We start from the raw sequence: 18,113 nt of genomic DNA on the forward strand, positions 1-18,113 counted from the left end.
AAGGATTTATGGCACAAAGTCTCCTAGTGTCTAGTTCCTAAACAAGCAAGATCAAGAAAGAGATGGTCTCACATAAATGTCTTCGAGAACTCAAAAAAGATAGTTGATTCTCAGAAGTATCTATATTATCGACTTCTGCTGAGGCTTGCATTGCTTGCATCCTTCGAAGTTCCCTTGAGACCTATGATGTACCTTGAAATCGCAACAAGTGTGAAGTTTAGTTTTAGAATGGTGGTTTGTTTTCTCCAGATTTGGATATCAACCAATGAATAATTGATAGACCTGTGTATCCTTGAACATTAATTTTCATTCTTTCTCAATTGTTATCATATTTAAGGTAATAATTTCATGAATTGCTTTGTCAATTACAGGAATCTCATATTCACTCTCTAATGAATGTTCTTCGCTTTTGTAACCTGGATGAGTCCATACAAGGAGAGGATAGCCTTGTATGCAGTAGTGCATTGGAGCGGCTATTTAAGACTAGAGAACTTGATTATACGAGTCACATTGTTCTACGGATGTTCGAAAACATAGAGGTATGGTTTAAACTTAAGTGAATCAGAAACCTTTCATGTCTTCATTGTTTTTTATTCCTCCCAATACACTATTACTGATTTTATGATTCATGTTAACTTATATGTAAATCTAGTGTAATGAAGTATTCAAGTGAAAATTGTATAATTAAGAAAGCTTCTGTTCATGAAATCAGTGTTGTGTTGATGGGTGATGACCATGCTTCTGTTTATAATGGAACACTTGTTCCCCGTATATGATGTCTCATTTCCCATTGCAAGCAATCATTATTCTTAAGTTCATTAACAATTTAATTGTGATTAATTTTTTTGTTTACTAAGATTTTTGTTGACATTAATTTTGAACTCTAGTTATGAGAGCAAATTGGGGGCATAGTACAATGTATGAAATACTGAAACTGAATATATGGAATACAATATTAGCAGAGTAAAAGCATTACTCGACAAGGAGGATTAGTGAAAATATTTTTTGTTAAAGTAAAAACAAGATGGCTAAAGAGGGGGCAAAAGGATTTTGGTATGATTATTATCTACCAGTAGATTAAGATGAAATTTCTATAGTGCAGCTGTAACTTGTAAGGCCAACATCTTTATACATTGGATTTTTCGGCAATTGAGAATTAATGAAATCAAAAAGAAAATGTTGAGGTCAATGTTGTGGGTTTATAAGAAAAGATAAAGTAAGAAATATTTTCATTCAACAATTAGATGTAACCCAATATAATGTAAAATGGGGTTGGATAATTGCGGATAATATCAGCATGTTCAGAAGTGACCTACAAATGCCATTATTAATCAACATGAGTTGATTATGATTAATGGTGCAAGAAAGATGTAGGGAGACATCCAAGCTTTACAAGAAGCTCATTTGATTACTCGATTACCTTTGGATATCTTTTATATAGCTCAATGGCAAGAAAAGATCGATGAAGTGTACCCTAAATAATTGAGACATTATGACTTGTTATTGGAAGTGCATAAACGATAAGAGCATCATGGATGCTTGACTAGAAGTTGAATATTGTCTCATCTCCCTTTCTTTGTACATTTAAATCATGGTCAAAGTCACTACAAAGGTGTCTTTCGGAGAACTAGTTTTTGGTACAACATGCATTTAAGAAATTGTTCAATAGTCCTTTTCAGCTACATTTTTGGATTAATGCCATTTTTGCTTGTGGTTTGTTGCATCCATATGTTGGTTTTTGTAGTACCACTACATTGGTTTTTGTGGCACTCTACACAATTGCTGTAGTATATGCTACTATGCTAGATATAAAGTACTTGATATCAAGGTTTAGAATATCAAGCCATTTCTAATACCGGTCAATGATAGGACTGGTATAGTGGCTATACAGATCCACTTACCAACACTCAGTACTGATTGATTTTGTCCAGATCAGAGATCAAGGGAGAGAACAGAGCGGTGGAGGGAAGAGAAAGAGGAAGAAGAGGAGTAGGAGGCAGAAGAGGTGTACCAATAAGAGGAGACAATGACCCAAGAGAGGTGGAGATGGCAACTAAAACAAGGATGTGATGTTAGCAATGCGGCAGAGAGGAGGTACAGGAAGAGGAAAGAAATAAAGGAGAGAAAATACGAGAGACATGGTGTGAGAAAGAGGAAAAGAAAAAGAATGATACAAACCAAGGTTCAAAGTCTTGGTTCGACACTGGTGGCAGTCCATGCTCAGACTGAGCCATGGTAGGAGGAGGGCTGGATGTGGAACACGATGAGGTGGAGAAGGAAGAAGAGGTGTAGGAAGAGAAGGGCAAGGATGAGACATATTAAAGGTGAAGAAGGAAGTAGTGACCTGTTTTTGAGGTGATAGGGAGGAGGCCAAGGAGGAGGAACGGAGAGAGATAAAGCGAGAAAAAAAAGGAGAGACCAAGGCATGGAAGGAAAGATTAAAAAGGTACAAAAAAAGGAAGACAATTGTAAGAAAAAGAAACGATAGGGGTACAGGGTGACATGCTTACTGCTCTGTAGAGCAGATATTGGAAATATTGTGAAGTTGGAGAAGGTTTCAAGTTCCATAAAACATCATGTGAAGCTATTCTTTAGACGTGGCACCTGTGTTGAGTTACCAGAACATTCAGAATCTGTTGGGTTTCCAAATAAAGCTGACTGGTCTACAGATTATTTAGCTAAGAAAGTTCTCTTGAAAATAACATAGTGAGAGAGAGAGAGAGAGAGAGAGAGAGAGAGAGAGAGTAGAGAGAGTTCATACTTGATTTTTCCAGCCAATGACAACTCTGGCAGACAGTAGTAGTTGCGATCCAATCCTTTCAGTCCTTTCAGTCGGTGACTGGTGACTTGCAATTCAGTCAGAGCGGTGAAGGACAGTGGAGACTTTCTCTGTCAATGTAAGGCCTCTTATTACTGGTAGGAGCTACTTTTCAGTGGCAACCATGGAGGAAGAAAATAGGACTTTTCCTCAGTTGAAATAAATCTGTGGCTTAGAGTGAGAGCTGGCTTTCACAATAAAAAAAGAGCTCAGGGAAATTTTGTTATGAACAAGTACAGCTGTATAAGTCTGTAAACATAGTATTGAGTTCTTTTACTTGATTCTTGAATTCCACATCAATTGATGGCAATTATTGAGTTAAAGTAAATACATAATTTCCATGGTAGGTGAAATGGGATTGGTTTAATCAACACAACCTGAAAAAAAAAAATTTAATAGTCAAACCCGCAGCTGCTTGTTTTTGCATTGAGACACATGGCAATTATATGACAGATGAATATCAATCACCCAATTATATTCTTCATATTTTATTTTTATGCATAGATGGCGGACATATATGCTTATGCTTTGTGTTTGCCTGAATGTGCATGTCCTTGTGTGTGTGTGTGTGTTTACATTATATACACCCACAAGACAGTTAATGCTGCTTGGTCACCTTGCAATGCAAATTTGTCTGGCCTTAAATCGGTTGGATCTAACACTTATTAACTCCGTTAAATTGTTACTCCACTAATTGTAGGTATCTTTAGAAGACCCAAAGAGGTTCCGGATAGAAATGACCTTCAGTCATGGTGCAGATTTAAGCCCTCTACAGGTAATTATGCTAGTTTATCTCAAGAACAGCATCAAGTATTATAGATAACTAGAAATATCACGAGGATTGACAGCTAGATCACATGAGTTTTCTTTTGGATTATTTTGGTGCAGGATCATGACAATGAAGCTGCTTGTTTGCTTCAAGAGCACACATTACCCATCATGGGACCAGAGAGGTTGCAGGAAGCAGGGTCTTACCTGACATTAGACAAGTTTGAAAAGATGATCCGTCCGTTTGCCATGCCGGCTGAGGACTTTCCACCACCGGCAGCTCATCAAGCCTTCTCTGGTTACTTCTCCAGGAGTGGTGGAGTGCTAGAACGTCTAGCTAGCCTATGGCCATTCCATAGGAGCAGCGGCAACTCTTTGAAGTAATCAGAATGTTTCTTTTCAACCCTTCTTTTGTTTGATTCTGTTTGGAAACATGGTATATATGCCTTCCCATACAAAGATAAGCACTATGGAGATCAGTTTCATGTGCCCAATTTTTTTAATGGATCATATTTTTGATTGGATTTTTCGTAAATTTATAAAAAGCTTGATCAAAAGACTATAATGTTAATATGAACATAATAAAAATAAGTTTTATTAGGGTGAACTCAGTTTGGACCTTGGGATACTGTTTGTCAGATAATAGTTATGCCTGTATTATTCTTTCATCAAGACCTGCTGTATATTTCATGGTCATTACATTGTCTCAAGGTTATTCAGGCTTGCTTAATTAATTGATGTTTGCTTGCCGGCTACATAAATAGGATACAACTCTTCTTCAGATGTTTGGAGAAAGTATTCTTACAAAATAGTTGGAGAAACAAGCACTGTGGTGATTTTTTTTTTTTTTTTTCTGTTCGGGATAGTTGTAGCCCAACTTGTTCTGTCAACAAGTTGACATAGAGAGGTTACATAGTAACAAAAGGGGATTACCTACCTAGAGATGTTACATAGGTTAAAGACTCTTGGATTGTCGCTTCCTCGTGTATTTGTGTTCAGTTTCTTCGATGAGGACCAAATTTATCGTAAATTAATTTACTTTGAAATTGATTATATAAACAATTTTATTTGAAAGTTCATATACAATTAATTGTATGTTTATATATGATGTTGATGCTAGAATCAAGCATTTATAATGGATTGTCATAACTCTTGTGCAATCATTTGCTTGATGAGATTCTTTTCTTAACGTGCACAATTGACTGCTGTCTTTATGCTAATTTTTTATGAGATTCTTTTCTCATGTGCTGGATGCTAATCCTCTGTCATACAATTGATTATTTTAAATTTATGATTGATTTGACAAAAAAAAAAAAGTAAACAATTCATCCACAGAACTGCTGTTTATCATTGTGAAATGCATGCACAAATACTGCCCTTACTATGCGGTTACAATCTCATAGGTGAAAAGATAATAATAAACCAGTATATAAATCAAGCATACAACCAAACCTCCAAAAACTAATGCTAATAAGCAGGTTGGTCATGACCATTGCTCATGTTCTGTATGTATAACTATCGAACTTCTCACCTCATGTTTTCCGTCGGACCATACGATCGAAGCCGAGGCAACAGAGTTCAGCGAGAGCGGCTTCCCAGCGACCCTCACGACGAAGCTTTGCTTCTCATTCAATTCTCCGAAGTGAAGCTTACGTGGATTCACCTCAATATCAAGACCGGATCCTGAGGCGACCTTGGCTGTGTAGGTGGAATTTGGATTTCCCACATTGGTTACTGTCCTCGAGAATTCTGCTCGGTACTCCTTACCCAGTGCAACATAGCGGGTCATCGTAGGATAGTTCATATCCACCGTTGTTACGTTTACGTTCCTGGGACAGCTGCTGCTATTATCTCCAGTCACGAGCCTGATCAACCTTGTGCTGTAGCCTTGCACGCAGAGCATGTTCACGAAGTCTCTCGCGGTTGCATCATACACAAGACCCGGACTTGTTGCCTTTTTCGGATTGAGTTGCCCAGCTCCATAGGCGAGTTCGGCCTCTGGATTGCGTGACGGACTCATAGGAGTGGCTGCACGGCAAAGACACATGAGAAACGCCGCAGCAGTGCGACGAGAATTAGAATTACGAGGAGGAGACTCGGATTACCTGTAGTCATAAGAGCAGACTTGATGGCTGCCGGAGACCATCCCGGGTGGAACGACTTGACGTAGGCAGCAACAGCAGTGGCATGGGGGCAGGCCATGGATGTTCCGGATATGATGTTGTACTTGACTGAGCGCGCATCATTGACGTCGTTAGAAACGGAGCCCTTGGGAGACCATGTTGCCAAGATATCAGTCCCAGGAGCACTTATATCAGGCTTCCAAATGGAAAACAGAGTGGAGGTTAGATTTCTCAAAGGAAAAGAGCTGCAAGTCTGAGAAATGTTGAAGGCATCACCCACTTTCAGGATATTGGGAGTGATCGGATTCGGCCCCCTGGAGGAGAACAAAGCAACAACTGGCGCTCCTGGGTTGAAGACTGCTCGACTTTTTTTTATCCTAGAAAGAGGTCTCCTGCTCCATGCAAATTAAATTGCCAAAAGTAAAAGAAAACAGGTTAACAACTTACTGGAACTACGAGACGTGGTTACAGATCGAAAAGTTGTGAGCTGGTTAGAATAACCTGGCTCTCTCGATGTAGTTTCTGATTGTTTTCCCCTGCCTTTCGCTGATGCCGACTGCAGGAAGAGAGTATGTGCGTGCTGAGTCCAGGTCGCTAATCACTGCCAATGCTCCCTTGGCACCGGAAGACACAGCTCCAGCTTCATAAAGACCATCACACAGGATAATCTTTCCTTCAAAAGTTGTATTTGGCGTTTCTTCCAAACAGATGCTACAGCACAGAATGGAAAGAGAATGAGAGATGATGATGACGATGATAAATGAAGCATTGTTACCTTTCATCGCCGAGTACCAGTGGGTAGAATTTTTTCTGACTGGGGAAGCTGTTGATAGAGATCCCCTGTGTGCATGTGAATTTTCTTAAGCAACCGTACACCACCCACCATATATAGATCGAAGTGACAAGATCTTGGCATGAGATTAGTACAACAAGTAACTCACACTGATGGTCTTATTATTTCCCAGGACAACCTTGTCTACGATGCGTCGATCGATGCTGCTTGCTGCAACCACCAGCATCCATGGAGCGACATTGGTTACGGTCTCTCGATACGGCCCGTAGTTACCTGCCGAAGCGGATGTAAGGATTCCCTTCGCCACGGCATGGAATGATCCGATCGCTAGTTCGTCCTCGAAGTAATCGACTGCAAGTGACCCTCCGAGCGACACGGATATGATATCGACGCCGTCGGCTATGGCGTCGTCGAATGCAGCAAGGATGTAATGGGAATCGCAGCCATCGGACCAGCAGATCTTGTAGACGGCGATCCTTGCAGTGGGCGCCCCACCCCTTGCGGTGCCTTTCGCAATGCCATACAGGCTGGCTTTCCTCACCTCGCCGCCGGCCACCGTCGACGCGGTGTGGCTGCCGTGGCCGTTGAAATCTCGTGGAGATCGCTCGACGGGGATCGAGGCATCCGGGGCTATGTAGAAGCGTGCTCCCACGATCTTACTACCGTCGGCCAAAGATGCAAATCATTCAGTGGTGTGACGAAGCATGAGAAGGAGATCGACCGCAAGGATGATCACATACTTGTTACATGTGAAGTTTTGGCAGACACCTTTCCATTTGCTCGGCGGTGGTCCAAAGCCTTCGTCGCTAAACGCTTCTGCCTCGGGCCAAATCCCTGTGTCTAACATCCCGACAATGATATCAGTTCCGGTCGACTGCTTTCGCTGCAGATCGCGAGTCAAGCCCAAGAAATCCCATGACCTCGTGGTGTGAGGCTTGAGCTTTCTGCTAGGAAACACTGAGATTACTCCGTGCTCACCTACAGGTTTGATCAATCATCAATCGACTTGATATTTATATGTGAATCACAGGATTCAGCATCGCAACGATGAATCAATTTTGTCCCGTCAATTCTTCTGACATCATACCGGCTAACTTTTCTTTCTCCTTGTGAGTGAGTCTGGCTGCAAGCCCATTGAAGCTCCTCGTGTAGCTGTAAACCAAGCGCTCCTTCGCCGAACTACATAAAATACAGCACTCGATCAATTTTAGAATTGATTTCAAGATTTCAAGAACTAACGTATACCTGCCGCCATCGAGTACTCGATCGAGTAAGGTAAGATGGGAATCGGTCGAGTAGTATTGCGACGACGGCTGGTTTCCCATGTAAGCAATATAAACCTGCATATGACAACCATAGCTCCAGAAATCAGCGCACTACAGAGCACCAAACGAGAACATATATCTTCTTTCGAGCAAACTGCTACTAACCTGTCGGTCTTCATGAGCATCGGTAAAGGAAGCAAGAAGAGATAGGGAGGTGATAGCAACGAGAAGGCGTGTAAGATATTTGATCGGAGACATTGCCATTGTTTCTCTGCATCGAGAGAAAACTAGTTGTTCAAGAATGAAGTCACTTTTTCATATGCATTGCACTTTAAAGACTGAAGGAGACTGTATCACTAACGAGATCCTGTTGTCAACCCTTTTCATTGTCGAGATCCTTAAAAGGGAACTGTATCACTAACGAGATTCTGTAAATGACTTTTCGCCGATCTTTTATCAGATCATCAAACGATGAGAAGAAATCATATGCAATGTCAAGTAATGTCTCGATGAAATAGGTACCCAAGTATATAACAATCCATGAAATAGGGGAATTAGAGTCGTATGCTGACTTGATTTGGTCAAATAAGGGATGTAAAAATATTCAAGGTGATTCTGTGAAAGTATTATACTCCCGATATAAAAATACTATGCTCTAAGATGCCACCTCCATAAAGACTAAGATTGAAGGATATTTCCTGACTCGATCCCTTCGATGCTTAAGTTAACAATCTGACCTATAAGCTCGAGTAGTCACAAAGGAAAAGAGTTTCATACCAATTTCTCTATTTATAATGTTTTTATACCTTGAAGAGAAAAATAAAGTTTGCAATAGTCTTCTTTTGTCATAAAAGAAAAGAATAAGATTTAGGATTGTCCTTATTATAAAGAGAGAGAAAAAAGATTGTGATTATATTTCTTATCATAATAAATGAGAAGGAAGCTTGTATTTTTCTGCTTTAAATCTTTATACATATATGTTTTAAATCTTTATACATGTAGACAATTGCATGTTAGTTGATGATAAATTCTCTATCATTTATCTCTCACCCCCCCTTTACGAAGGCATACTTCAAGGCTTTTGCAAGAGGAGTTTGAAGCGTATCATTCGATTTTTTTAGTAGGGGGGTATTCAGAATCTCATTCTACGGGTCAGATTTTCCTAATTCAGGTTTCTCGGGTACGTTGGGCTTGTGTTTCTACCATAGTGGATGCCTTTTGGCATAGGTCAGGTTTTCATACGTAGGTCAAGTTTTCTCGACTCGCATATATTGGGCACATTTGGTTTGCGCTTTCGTCATAGTAGATTTATTATGGTGCTAATCGAGTTTCCTAACTTGCATGTCTCAAACATATTTGGCTTGTGTTTACGTCATAGTGAATTTATCTCAACGCCAATCTGGTTTCTCTAATTTGCATGTATTAGGTACATTTGGCTTGTGCCTCCATCAATAAAAAAGATTTATCTCGTTATCGGTCGGGTTTCTTGACTCACACGTCTCGGACATATTTGGTCTGTGCCTCCATCGAAGCATATTTGTCTTAACGTCAGTCGGGTTTTCCAACTCACATGCCTCGAACACATTTGACATGTGCCTCCATTGTAGTTGATTTATCTTGACGTCAATCGGATTTTCCGACTCACATGTCTCAGGCATATTTGGCTTATGCCTCTGTCATAGCGGATTTATCTTAGTGTCAGTCAGGTTTTTCGACTAACACGCCTGGAGCATATTTAGCTTGTGCCTCTACTATAGCGGATTTATCTCAGTGTCGATCAGGTTTCCCAACTCACACGCCTCGGACACATTTGGCTTGTGCCTCCGTCATAGTGAATTTATCTCAATGTTGTTTAGGCTTCCCGATTTAAATGCCTCAAGCACGTTTAGCCTATGCCTCCATCATAGCAGATTTATTTCGGCGTTAGTTGAGCTTTTCAACTCATACACCTTGGGTATATTTGACTTGTGCCTTTATTGTAGTGGGTTTATCTCGATATCGATCGAGTTTCCTGACTCATATGCCTCGAGCACATTTGGAATGTGCTTTCACCATAGCGGATTATAAGTCTCCTCTCCACCATGATGGATTTCATATTTTCCCACCATGGCGAGCTTCAAATCTTCTCTTCGTCATGGTAGATTTTCAAGTCCCTTCTCTACCGTAGTAGATTTTAAATCTTCTTACTATAGTAGGCTTCAATCTTCTATTCATTATGGTAGATTTCAAGTCCTTTATCCGTCATAGTGAATTTCAAATTTTTTTGCCATGGTGGGCTTCAAATATTCTCTCTGTTATATCAGATTGTTAAGTCCTCTCTCCGCCATGGCAGATTTCATATCTTCTCTCTGTCATGATAAGTTCTCTCTCTACCGTGGTGGGTTTCATATCTTCTTTCCGCTATGGTGGATTTATTAAGGACTCTTCATCGTGGTAGGTCTCGGACCTTTATCTCTTAGGTTTTTTTCTCGAAGAAACACTTATCTTGATTGTGAGAGTAGAGAGATAAGTCTCCTTACAAATCTCCTCCTCTCGTAAGGTGGGACTCATTCCTCTATCTGAGCTCTCAGAGTCCAAAATCTTTGGAGCCTCGAAAGCTCTTGGCCTCACCCCTAGGGTTTAAGAGCATCTCCCCTTCACCTGGGTTCTTGATAAGGTAGGTTGATCTTTGAGTCCTTCGTCCCGATGTCAATTTTGCTCTTTTGTATTAGGTTAGGATGTCTCTCCTTTCTCGTATAATTTTTTTTTTCGATCTTATAGCCACCAATCAGTGAAGGTTCATGCTTTGTCTTCAGATAGTCTAAGGGTGTAAGTAGTCAGGTCCTCTTCATCAAAAGGGGCCTCTCTAGTGAACCTGATAGTTCTTCGGGACTCGGAGATTATGAGAAGTTTTTATGATTGTGATTTGGTAGTGAGTGCACCTCTCTTGGTTCGCTTGAAAACTAGGTATTTTATCTCATCCAAGTTTGACTTGCAAGTTCCCTTACCTGGTCAGTGTTTATTTGATTTTGCTCCTAATCTTTTTGTTTGTCGTGTGATGCCCTTGAGCCAGGTCTCCATCTTCCTTTTCATCTAGTGATAGTATCCTGTCTTCAATAGTGAGAAATATTACCTTCCTAAATGGTGCCCAACTCATAATACTATCTATAGTATTCATCGGGGAATACCAGCATGTCGATATTATCCCAACTCGTACTCTCTTTGCTATCTATTTTTCGTTATTATTTAGCCGTTTAAGGAGGCTTCAAGGTCAACGATGCCCCTTCCAACAATAAGGTCTAGAAGGAGTACTTCTTTTATATAAGCTCGAGTCAAGACTAGGGATTCAACCTGGTCGGCACATTACATTGACAACACCTTTCTATTCTTATTGTATGAGATGGTAAATCAAGTGTAACTGAGAGATATACTCTCTTCCTTTGAGACGGTCCAAAAGATAGACAACGAGTGATTGATCGATGCGGGTCTTAGCTAAACTCCTTGGGGTATGACCCAAACTTCTCCTTGCTTTACTTGATTTTTTATTTTCTCCTTGCTTTGTGATTTGAATCCTCTATAGGAATAAATCTGCATGCCCTGAAAAAGAAGGAGCTCAGCTCTTTATAGAGGTGGTGGAGCCTCGTTCAATCTAGACAGATGCCATGGTCAAGCATGAATCTACACATCGATAGAGGAGTTGAATCCTCTCAGTTTGGCTGTCATGGTAGCAATGACTAACTAAAAAAAAAAACACAAAGTCCTAGGAAAAAGGACAATGTGCTCTCAAAGGGATGACACACAAGAAGAGTCAATTTGAGAAATAGAGCCTCCCTCGACTACAATGCTAGCACCTTCAGGAGGCCAAAGTTCTAAGTCAAACTCGGGAAAGAGGGGGAGCAGGCCGAGATCAATGTTGGACCTATGCAAGGGAAAGCCCTTGCCCTTCGTGGCCTTGCAAATAGTCGATCTGTCGAACCCGACCCTAGAGACACTATTACAGCCCTGATGGAAAGGTCTTAAGGAGATGCAGAAGGTGTGATGCGAAAGTCTGATAGCGAAGCAGTATTGTCATAGGTCCTTATGCTCGAGGATGATGAAACAACTCTATGGCTCCCCTTCGAAGGTCCTAATTGACACCTACTACCAAAACAAAATGGTGGTAAGTTAGGGTGTTATTTGCTCCTTTGACTTTGGTTCGCTAAGATACTAGGGTCATCATTCACTAGCATGCTACCATGGTTGACAACCTTAGGGTCAAAGTTAAAGAGTTAAACAAAGGTGGAGCTTCCTCTGCTGTCATCGAGGCGGAGGCTCGAGCGTCCGAATTGACACACCAACTAGAGGATGCTAAGCACCACTTAAATGTTTTGGGTGAATGAGGATCGATCTAAGGTAAGATCTACCAGATTCCTTACCTTGGACTATTAGAATTTTCATCACATCTCATCTAAGTATTGGTCCATTTGTCTCAACCGAACCTTCGGGGAGTTATCTATTGAATTCATCGATTAAGTCTTGGATTAAGGGTAAAGAAGAGTGGTGGTGCATTGAAATTCCATTGTTGTGGAGCAAAAGGCTCCCTTGGCTAGTAGTGTTGCAGACCATAGGCGATTTTAAGATATGGCATTGCGTCGGTCGAAAGGACTCCAATGGGTGCTAGTGCCAACAGCAATTGAGATGTCGATTGTGGTTGAGATGGTGGTATCATGTGTTGGGTTAGCTGAGATAGGAGTGGGGCAATAACTTATAACATACCTATGTGCAAATACATTTGATTCGCAAGGCTTAAGAACGCCTCTGTGGGATCGAGCAGGTAGCTCGAGTTTGCCCCCAAGGTGAAGAGCTTAGGTCATTGAATAAATGCTAGTGCCCTGTCAGTGTTTGTGTTGAGATAAACGCATTCACCTATGAGAAGGACGACAGTTGCCCTCCTTGAGTAAAAGTATTATAGGTTGGAGGTGGAGCCTCCTCGTTGGGGCGTCCATTGAGAGGATGAGGATGGGTATATAGACGTTCCTGTGACATCTAGCCCTCATTCTATTGTCAAAATATTAAAAGAAAATGTCATTTATATCTTGGTCAGCCCGACGTGGTCTAGTGTATGCAAGAATATCTAATATATCTTCGATGTGGAAGCATTGTGCTCCCAAGATGAAAATTCTATGCTCTCAAGATGTCACCTATACGAAGACCCAGGTCGAGAGAGATTTTCCAACCTAGTTCATTCGATGCTCAAGTTAGTAATCTAAGATCCATAAATATGAGCTTGAGTAGTTGAAGAAAGGAGAGGGAGTTCCTTGTCAAATTTTCTGTTTATGATATGATTTTATATCTTATAGGAGGAGAAGAAAGTTTACGATGATGTTATAAAAAAAGAGAGGAGATTTAGAATTATCCTCGTTTGTTTATAATTATCATTTTAGTCATAATAAATTTTATTTTTCTGCTTGGAATCTTTATACATATAAACGAACGATAAATAACATAGATCTCAAGTGACAATGCGTGTCAGCTGACGATAAATTATCTATCCGTTTCGGCGTTTGATTTGCAATTCGTAGCCAAGCAAAAGTGACATATTGCTTCTGGAGGAAGAAGAGGAGGGCCACCAATCTACTATCAAGCGCAAATTGACCTCTGAGAAGCTACTTGTGTCATCGGATTCACACCAAAGTTCCACGAAAACTGGATCGACCATGCAAAAGTCAAACCAATACAAGAGGGTATGACTTATGCACTCAAAGGGCGTGAATACACAAGTTGTTCGAGGTCACAGTCTATCTAATTCACCACAAGTAAACCTTTCCGATCTGCGGGATGAAGCTATAGCTGAGAAGAAACAAGTAATGGTCGCTTACAGTCTATCTAATTCACCACAAGTAATTGCAGCTTATAATGACAAGCATACAGAGTGGTGTTGGTAAGAAATCATCATCACTTCAGTAACAAGATAGAAACATCTCACAGCAAGATAAATCAAGATACAAAAACCAGCAGAATTCCATTGGATGTTTCCCTTCCACGAGATAGACATCCAAGTATTTCTCAGTCTTTGCAAAAATGTGAAGTGGCCAAAATCTCGAACAATAATAAGTCACACATATATATACATATGAAACACAATAATAAGTCTTCCACAAACAATGTGAAAATTTTCAATGGAGATTATCTTTCAGCATGACTCTCTGGTGTCCAAAGTAAATTATACAAATTAGCAAGTCACATGACCTGACCAGACTTTACCAGTTCTCTTCGAATGCGGATATCCCCGGCGTAGCGTATGAAGAAGACCTCACACCAGCAGCTTGACAAGAATGATTGAAATTTTCGTCCGGCATGCTTTGGACAAAGACGAAACCATTCCGGCGGTACGGTAGAAGTTCATCCTTCAAATATCAAAACTTGCTCCATCTGAAAAGGCGCACAGAAAAATAATTAATTAGAGATTGAGAGAAAATTTATGAAGATCAAGTCTGTCAAATGCATTAATGCAGTATTGTACATGAGAATATATTGAAGGCATTAGATAGGAAATTGCAATATGACTCTGTCAACAACACATCACTAAAAGTAGCCAATCACTAAAGTATGCGCGTTATTCATTTCCTTCGAATCATTTAAATTCCAAAGAAAACCGGTGAAACCGCAAGGGAAAAATCTACAAAATGGTGAGATAAAGACTAAAAACAGTGCTAGACACCAAATCCAGCTAACAGCATAATGACACAAATGTTTTATAAATAACAAGGTGCTATTGGCAAAAGATCACGAATTAAGTAGCCATATTTGACTTGAAGGACTTTATAATTTTCTTTGGAATTGGTAGATAAACATATTAACATGCTAGAGTGCTTACAATAAGAATCCAACCAGGTTATGGATGGCTAAATTTGTGAGTCATCCTAACTTTGAAACGATAAGTATAATCAAACATTTCATTGGCATATGCACCATCCTGATCAATCCACCTAGTCGTTGTTCCACCTTCTAGATCCCAAGTTTAATGTTCTGTCTTTGACCCTTAAGAATTCCAATATGTAGAACTTGATGTCTTCTCTTTAGTCAAGCCTCAACTTAGAGAGAACTGGGTACTATGAACTTAGATTACCATAACATACCTCTCCCATACACCCTTAGCTAACCTTATAGTTTAAAAGGCAATAAGCAAAAGAGTACAAACAAATTCGGGCAAGCGTTTCTCATTCGATGACATAAAAGGTAGAGTGGTGCACAAGAATTTTGTTTGGTATATCTAAAACATGCAATAAGTTAGAGAACTTCTATCGACATGAACAGAGATGGATGATGACACAAATGAATGTAAATACATTTGGGTCAGCACTTATTGTTCGATAAGATAGAGATTCATTTGGAGCAAATTACACCACATAATTGGAACTGAAAACAAGATGAAATCACAAGAATAGCATAATTCGCAAGGTTAAGGAGAACTCACAACTTGACTCGGCATCGACCACTACAAGCTGCATCGTTCTGTTGTTTGGAGGCAGCTGCAAATAAAGAGGGCTGAGGCGGTGGTTCAGTGGGTTGCGAGTGCACACAATTATATCATCGAGCCTCGTCATCTTCTTCAATTTACTAGTCAACTCAGGCACACTCGTTCCTATAAAAGTAAAGGAAGGCCACTCCATACTGTCATCCACATTGCCGTTGTCATCTGCGACGGTGTAGTGGATAGTCCGACCCGGTGCTGGGGTCTGTAAGAATGAAACATGTAAACGGCATGCTCAAGGCGAGCTCATCATATCTAAATTTGTAGAACAAGGATCAAAATCGTCACAGATGCAGGCCCCTATCGGAGGCAAAATTCCATGAACAACAATAAAAATCATGCTCTTGTAGGATTGAAAAGGAATCACGAGGGCGAATGTTATATCGAAAATTAACTGACCTGTCGATTGGACAATGTCGGCGAGAAGGTGGACTTGTGCGGAGATGAAACAGCGTCTGGAGAAGAGGAGCGCGACGTTGACCTTGAGGAGGAAAAGTCCGGAGACTTATCTGGGTCAGAAGGCCCGGAAGGGGGAGAAGTGCGTGAGGTCGAGGACGGCAGCACGGCGGGGGCGGCAGAGGGTGGCGGCATGGCGGAGGGGCCTTTGGAAGGAGAAGAGCGCGATTTGGCGGGGGTGGGGTGTATCTGGACGATGTCGACGTCCCAGAGGACCCAATCCTGGGTGGCAGTCCGGTGGGGGACGTCGTGAGTGATGGAGTTGCGCCAGGGTGGGACGCCGCCGTTGGCGCGGAGGAAGTGGCCGGAGTAGCTTTTGAGCTTGACCTGGAACCCGTCGCGGACGGGCTCCCACTCGAGGGAGGAATCGTTAAAGGAACCGGCAGCGGGAGCCTGAATGACCTTCTTGCCGGTGGCACCGAGGAGGAAGGGCTGGCTGGTAGCTGCGAGGAAGCGGCCGTGGCAGCTCCGGAGGCGGAGGGCGCGACCGCCATCGACGAACTCGACGACCCAGCGGGCGGCGTGGTCGGAGCCGTGACGGCTCTGTATCACGCGCTCCTCGTCCTCCCCGGCCATCAGGTACTTGCCGTGGTGGCCCCGCAGGCGCACGGCCTTCGCCCGGTCGAACAACTCCATCAGCTCAATTCAAACACAGGAAAGGAGTGGTTGGGTTTGGAGGGAAGACGAAGGAGAAGTGAAGATAAGGGGTTTTTAAGAACGACGGAGAGGCAGAGGTTGGGCTTCTTTGGGACGGTGATTGACTTTGGAAGGCGCAGAGAAGACACGGCACCGAGGGAACGACAGTTATGGTTTACTGCACCATTCTTCGCTTGTTTCTCCTCGCTTTCCCTCGAAATGACCGTAGCTGCAACGCGTGTCACCTCCTGTTATACATATCTTTCTTATTATTAAGTATAATTTCATTTTATAGAACTGTATAAAATTGTATAAAAGAGGGAAATAAATCATTGACAGACTCGAATCATATCAATCGAACGGGTGTCCGTCCTATCACAGATTGCAATATCACTATTTTCTTGGAGCATCTCTAAGGTGATGTGGATCGCACCACAGAATTTACAGCCATCATCTCTGTTGTGTATTTCATTTTATTTGTTTGGTTTTAGAAATTATTTATGCGTTTCGAAATGTTCAACAATCAAATTAGAGGGTTTCTGAGAAATTCATGCCTTTAATTGCATATATTTATTTAGCCAACTGCGGCTGTTCCCTTTCGCAATCCGCAAATTAAATGTACTCGATATTAGATTATATTATATCAAATTGTGTTCGAATAGAATGGTGAATGTCACGTCCGTAGCGTTGAAGCGAGCGGAGTTCGAGAACATCTAATTAAGCGCAATTACCTTCAGCGTACCTCAGTGGTTATTGGTGGGGGGAGGGTGGGCCCGATGACAGGGAAGGTAAATGCACAGAAGTCCTTACGGGTCCACGTTATTGAGTGCAGCCGCCGCGGGCCGCACGCCATAGCGACGAGACTTGCGACGGGGAAAGACGACGGACGGGTTTCCATGTTTGACCCGGCACCGCGTGGACCGAGTCACGCGTGACTCGACCGTGTTTGAAGCCTAAGGGCGGTCCTTCGCCGAGTCCTGCGCGTTCCGATGGCCGTAAGCATTACACGGATTTCTATTTTCTTTTTCTTTTGCTTTGTTCACATTATCCAGATTTAGATGAGTATAATCAATTTCATGGCTAAGTGAATAAAGAGTTCGATTATTTGTTAGTGTTTGTCCATTCTATAGTCGACTTAAGCTCGTGGATCAAAATTAATATTTAATTATGATACTAAAGTCGTGATTAGTTTGACCCGATCCTTATGATACTTATTCGCTAAACTCATTTATTATGTTACATATAATATGGTAAAGTATTTTAGTTCAGATTTTAATGTATGAGAAACTATTTTAGCAAAAGTGATCAAAGATTCAAATAATATGGGATTAACATGGAGAGGATTTCATTCTCACAACCAATAAAAGAATACCTATTTCAATTTATTTAACTTAATCTTCTTCTTCTCTTGCACATTTCCTTTTACGTACATACTCATTCCTTGATACTCTCTCTCCACCCTATTATGACTTTCTCATGCTTCCCTTTCGACTTTGTACGATTGTTCTCTCTCTCTCTCTCTCTCTCTCTCTCTCTCTCTTTATATTTATTTATATATAATGCATTTTTTTATAACAATAAATAATTCTCTCAAGTCTTTTCTAAATAACTCTCTCCTTTAATCCCAACAGATAATAAGTAAAGGTTTTCACTAATAATCAATGTACAGTAAGAGAATATGTGGGACGAGTTCTTTCCAAAGTTTGATTTAATTTCTCTTTCTTGGCTGTCTTTTGGAGATGAGGTAGATCAAGAATCCTTT

General features: G+C 41.2%; 3 protein-coding genes across 3 annotated transcripts in view; 1 reads left to right on the forward strand and 2 right to left on the reverse strand.

Annotated features, from left to right (window-relative positions):
• Positions 1 to 4,108, forward strand: part of LOC103991473 (inositol hexakisphosphate and diphosphoinositol-pentakisphosphate kinase VIP2-like) — a 55,021-nt gene extending 50,913 nt beyond the window's left edge. The window contains exons 28-30 of the mRNA XM_009410953.3: positions 372 to 539; positions 3,519 to 3,593; positions 3,707 to 4,108. Coding sequence (XP_009409228.2) covers positions 372 to 539; positions 3,519 to 3,593; positions 3,707 to 3,970 — 507 coding nt within the window. The 3' untranslated portion in view covers positions 3,971 to 4,108. The remainder of the gene's footprint in view (positions 1 to 371; positions 540 to 3,518; positions 3,594 to 3,706) is intronic.
• Positions 4,109 to 5,069: 961 nt separating this feature from the next.
• Positions 5,070 to 8,031, reverse strand: LOC103991841 (subtilisin-like protease SBT4.3). The gene is made up of 10 exons (XM_018828789.2): positions 7,933 to 8,031; positions 7,748 to 7,842; positions 7,590 to 7,681; positions 7,243 to 7,480; positions 6,651 to 7,161; positions 6,485 to 6,549; positions 6,211 to 6,420; positions 5,990 to 6,101; positions 5,692 to 5,905; positions 5,070 to 5,614 (listed from the first exon to the last, which is right to left on the reverse strand). The coding sequence occupies exons 1-10, from the start codon at positions 8,029 to 8,031 to the stop codon at positions 5,070 to 5,072; spliced, it is 2,181 nt and encodes a 726-aa protein (XP_018684334.2).
• Positions 8,032 to 13,825: 5,794 nt separating this feature from the next.
• LOC103991475 (uncharacterized) lies at positions 13,826 to 16,471 on the reverse strand. The gene is made up of 3 exons (XM_009410954.3): positions 15,659 to 16,471; positions 15,203 to 15,464; positions 13,826 to 14,157 (listed from the first exon to the last, which is right to left on the reverse strand). The coding sequence occupies exons 1-3, from the start codon at positions 16,349 to 16,351 to the stop codon at positions 14,135 to 14,137; spliced, it is 978 nt and encodes a 325-aa protein (XP_009409229.2). The 5' UTR covers positions 16,352 to 16,471; the 3' UTR covers positions 13,826 to 14,134.
• Between the last annotated feature and the right edge of the window lie 1,642 nt (positions 16,472 to 18,113).

The sequence above is a fragment of the Musa acuminata genome, chromosome BXJ2-7 (assembly GCF_036884655.1).
Source record: "Musa acuminata AAA Group cultivar baxijiao chromosome BXJ2-7, Cavendish_Baxijiao_AAA, whole genome shotgun sequence".
In the NCBI taxonomy this organism is placed as follows: Eukaryota; Viridiplantae; Streptophyta; class Magnoliopsida; order Zingiberales; family Musaceae; genus Musa; species Musa acuminata.

Excerpts from the sequence above, each read along its gene's own strand:
- LOC103991475 (XM_009410954.3), bottom strand. The coding sequence starts at position 16,351 with ATGGAGTTGTTCGACCGGGCGAAGGCCGTGCGCCTGCGGGGCCACCAC. Across the intron at positions 15,465-15,658 it reads CGACATTGTCCAATCGACAG|ACCCCAGCACCGGGTCGGAC; the intron begins GTCAGTTAATTT and ends TCATTCTTACAG. Across the intron at positions 14,158-15,202 it reads GGTCGATGCCGAGTCAAGTT|ATGGAGCAAGTTTTGATATT; the intron begins GTGAGTTCTCCT and ends GCGCCTTTTCAG.
- LOC103991841 (XM_018828789.2), bottom strand. The coding sequence starts at position 8,031 with ATGGCAATGTCTCCGATCAAATATCTTACACGCCTTCTCGTTGCTATC. Across the intron at positions 7,162-7,242 it reads CAAAACTTCACATGTAACAA|TAAGATCGTGGGAGCACGCT; the intron begins GTATGTGATCAT and ends GGCCGACGGTAG. Across the intron at positions 6,102-6,210 it reads AACTACATCGAGAGAGCCAG|GAGACCTCTTTCTAGGATAA; the intron begins GTTATTCTAACC and ends TGCATGGAGCAG.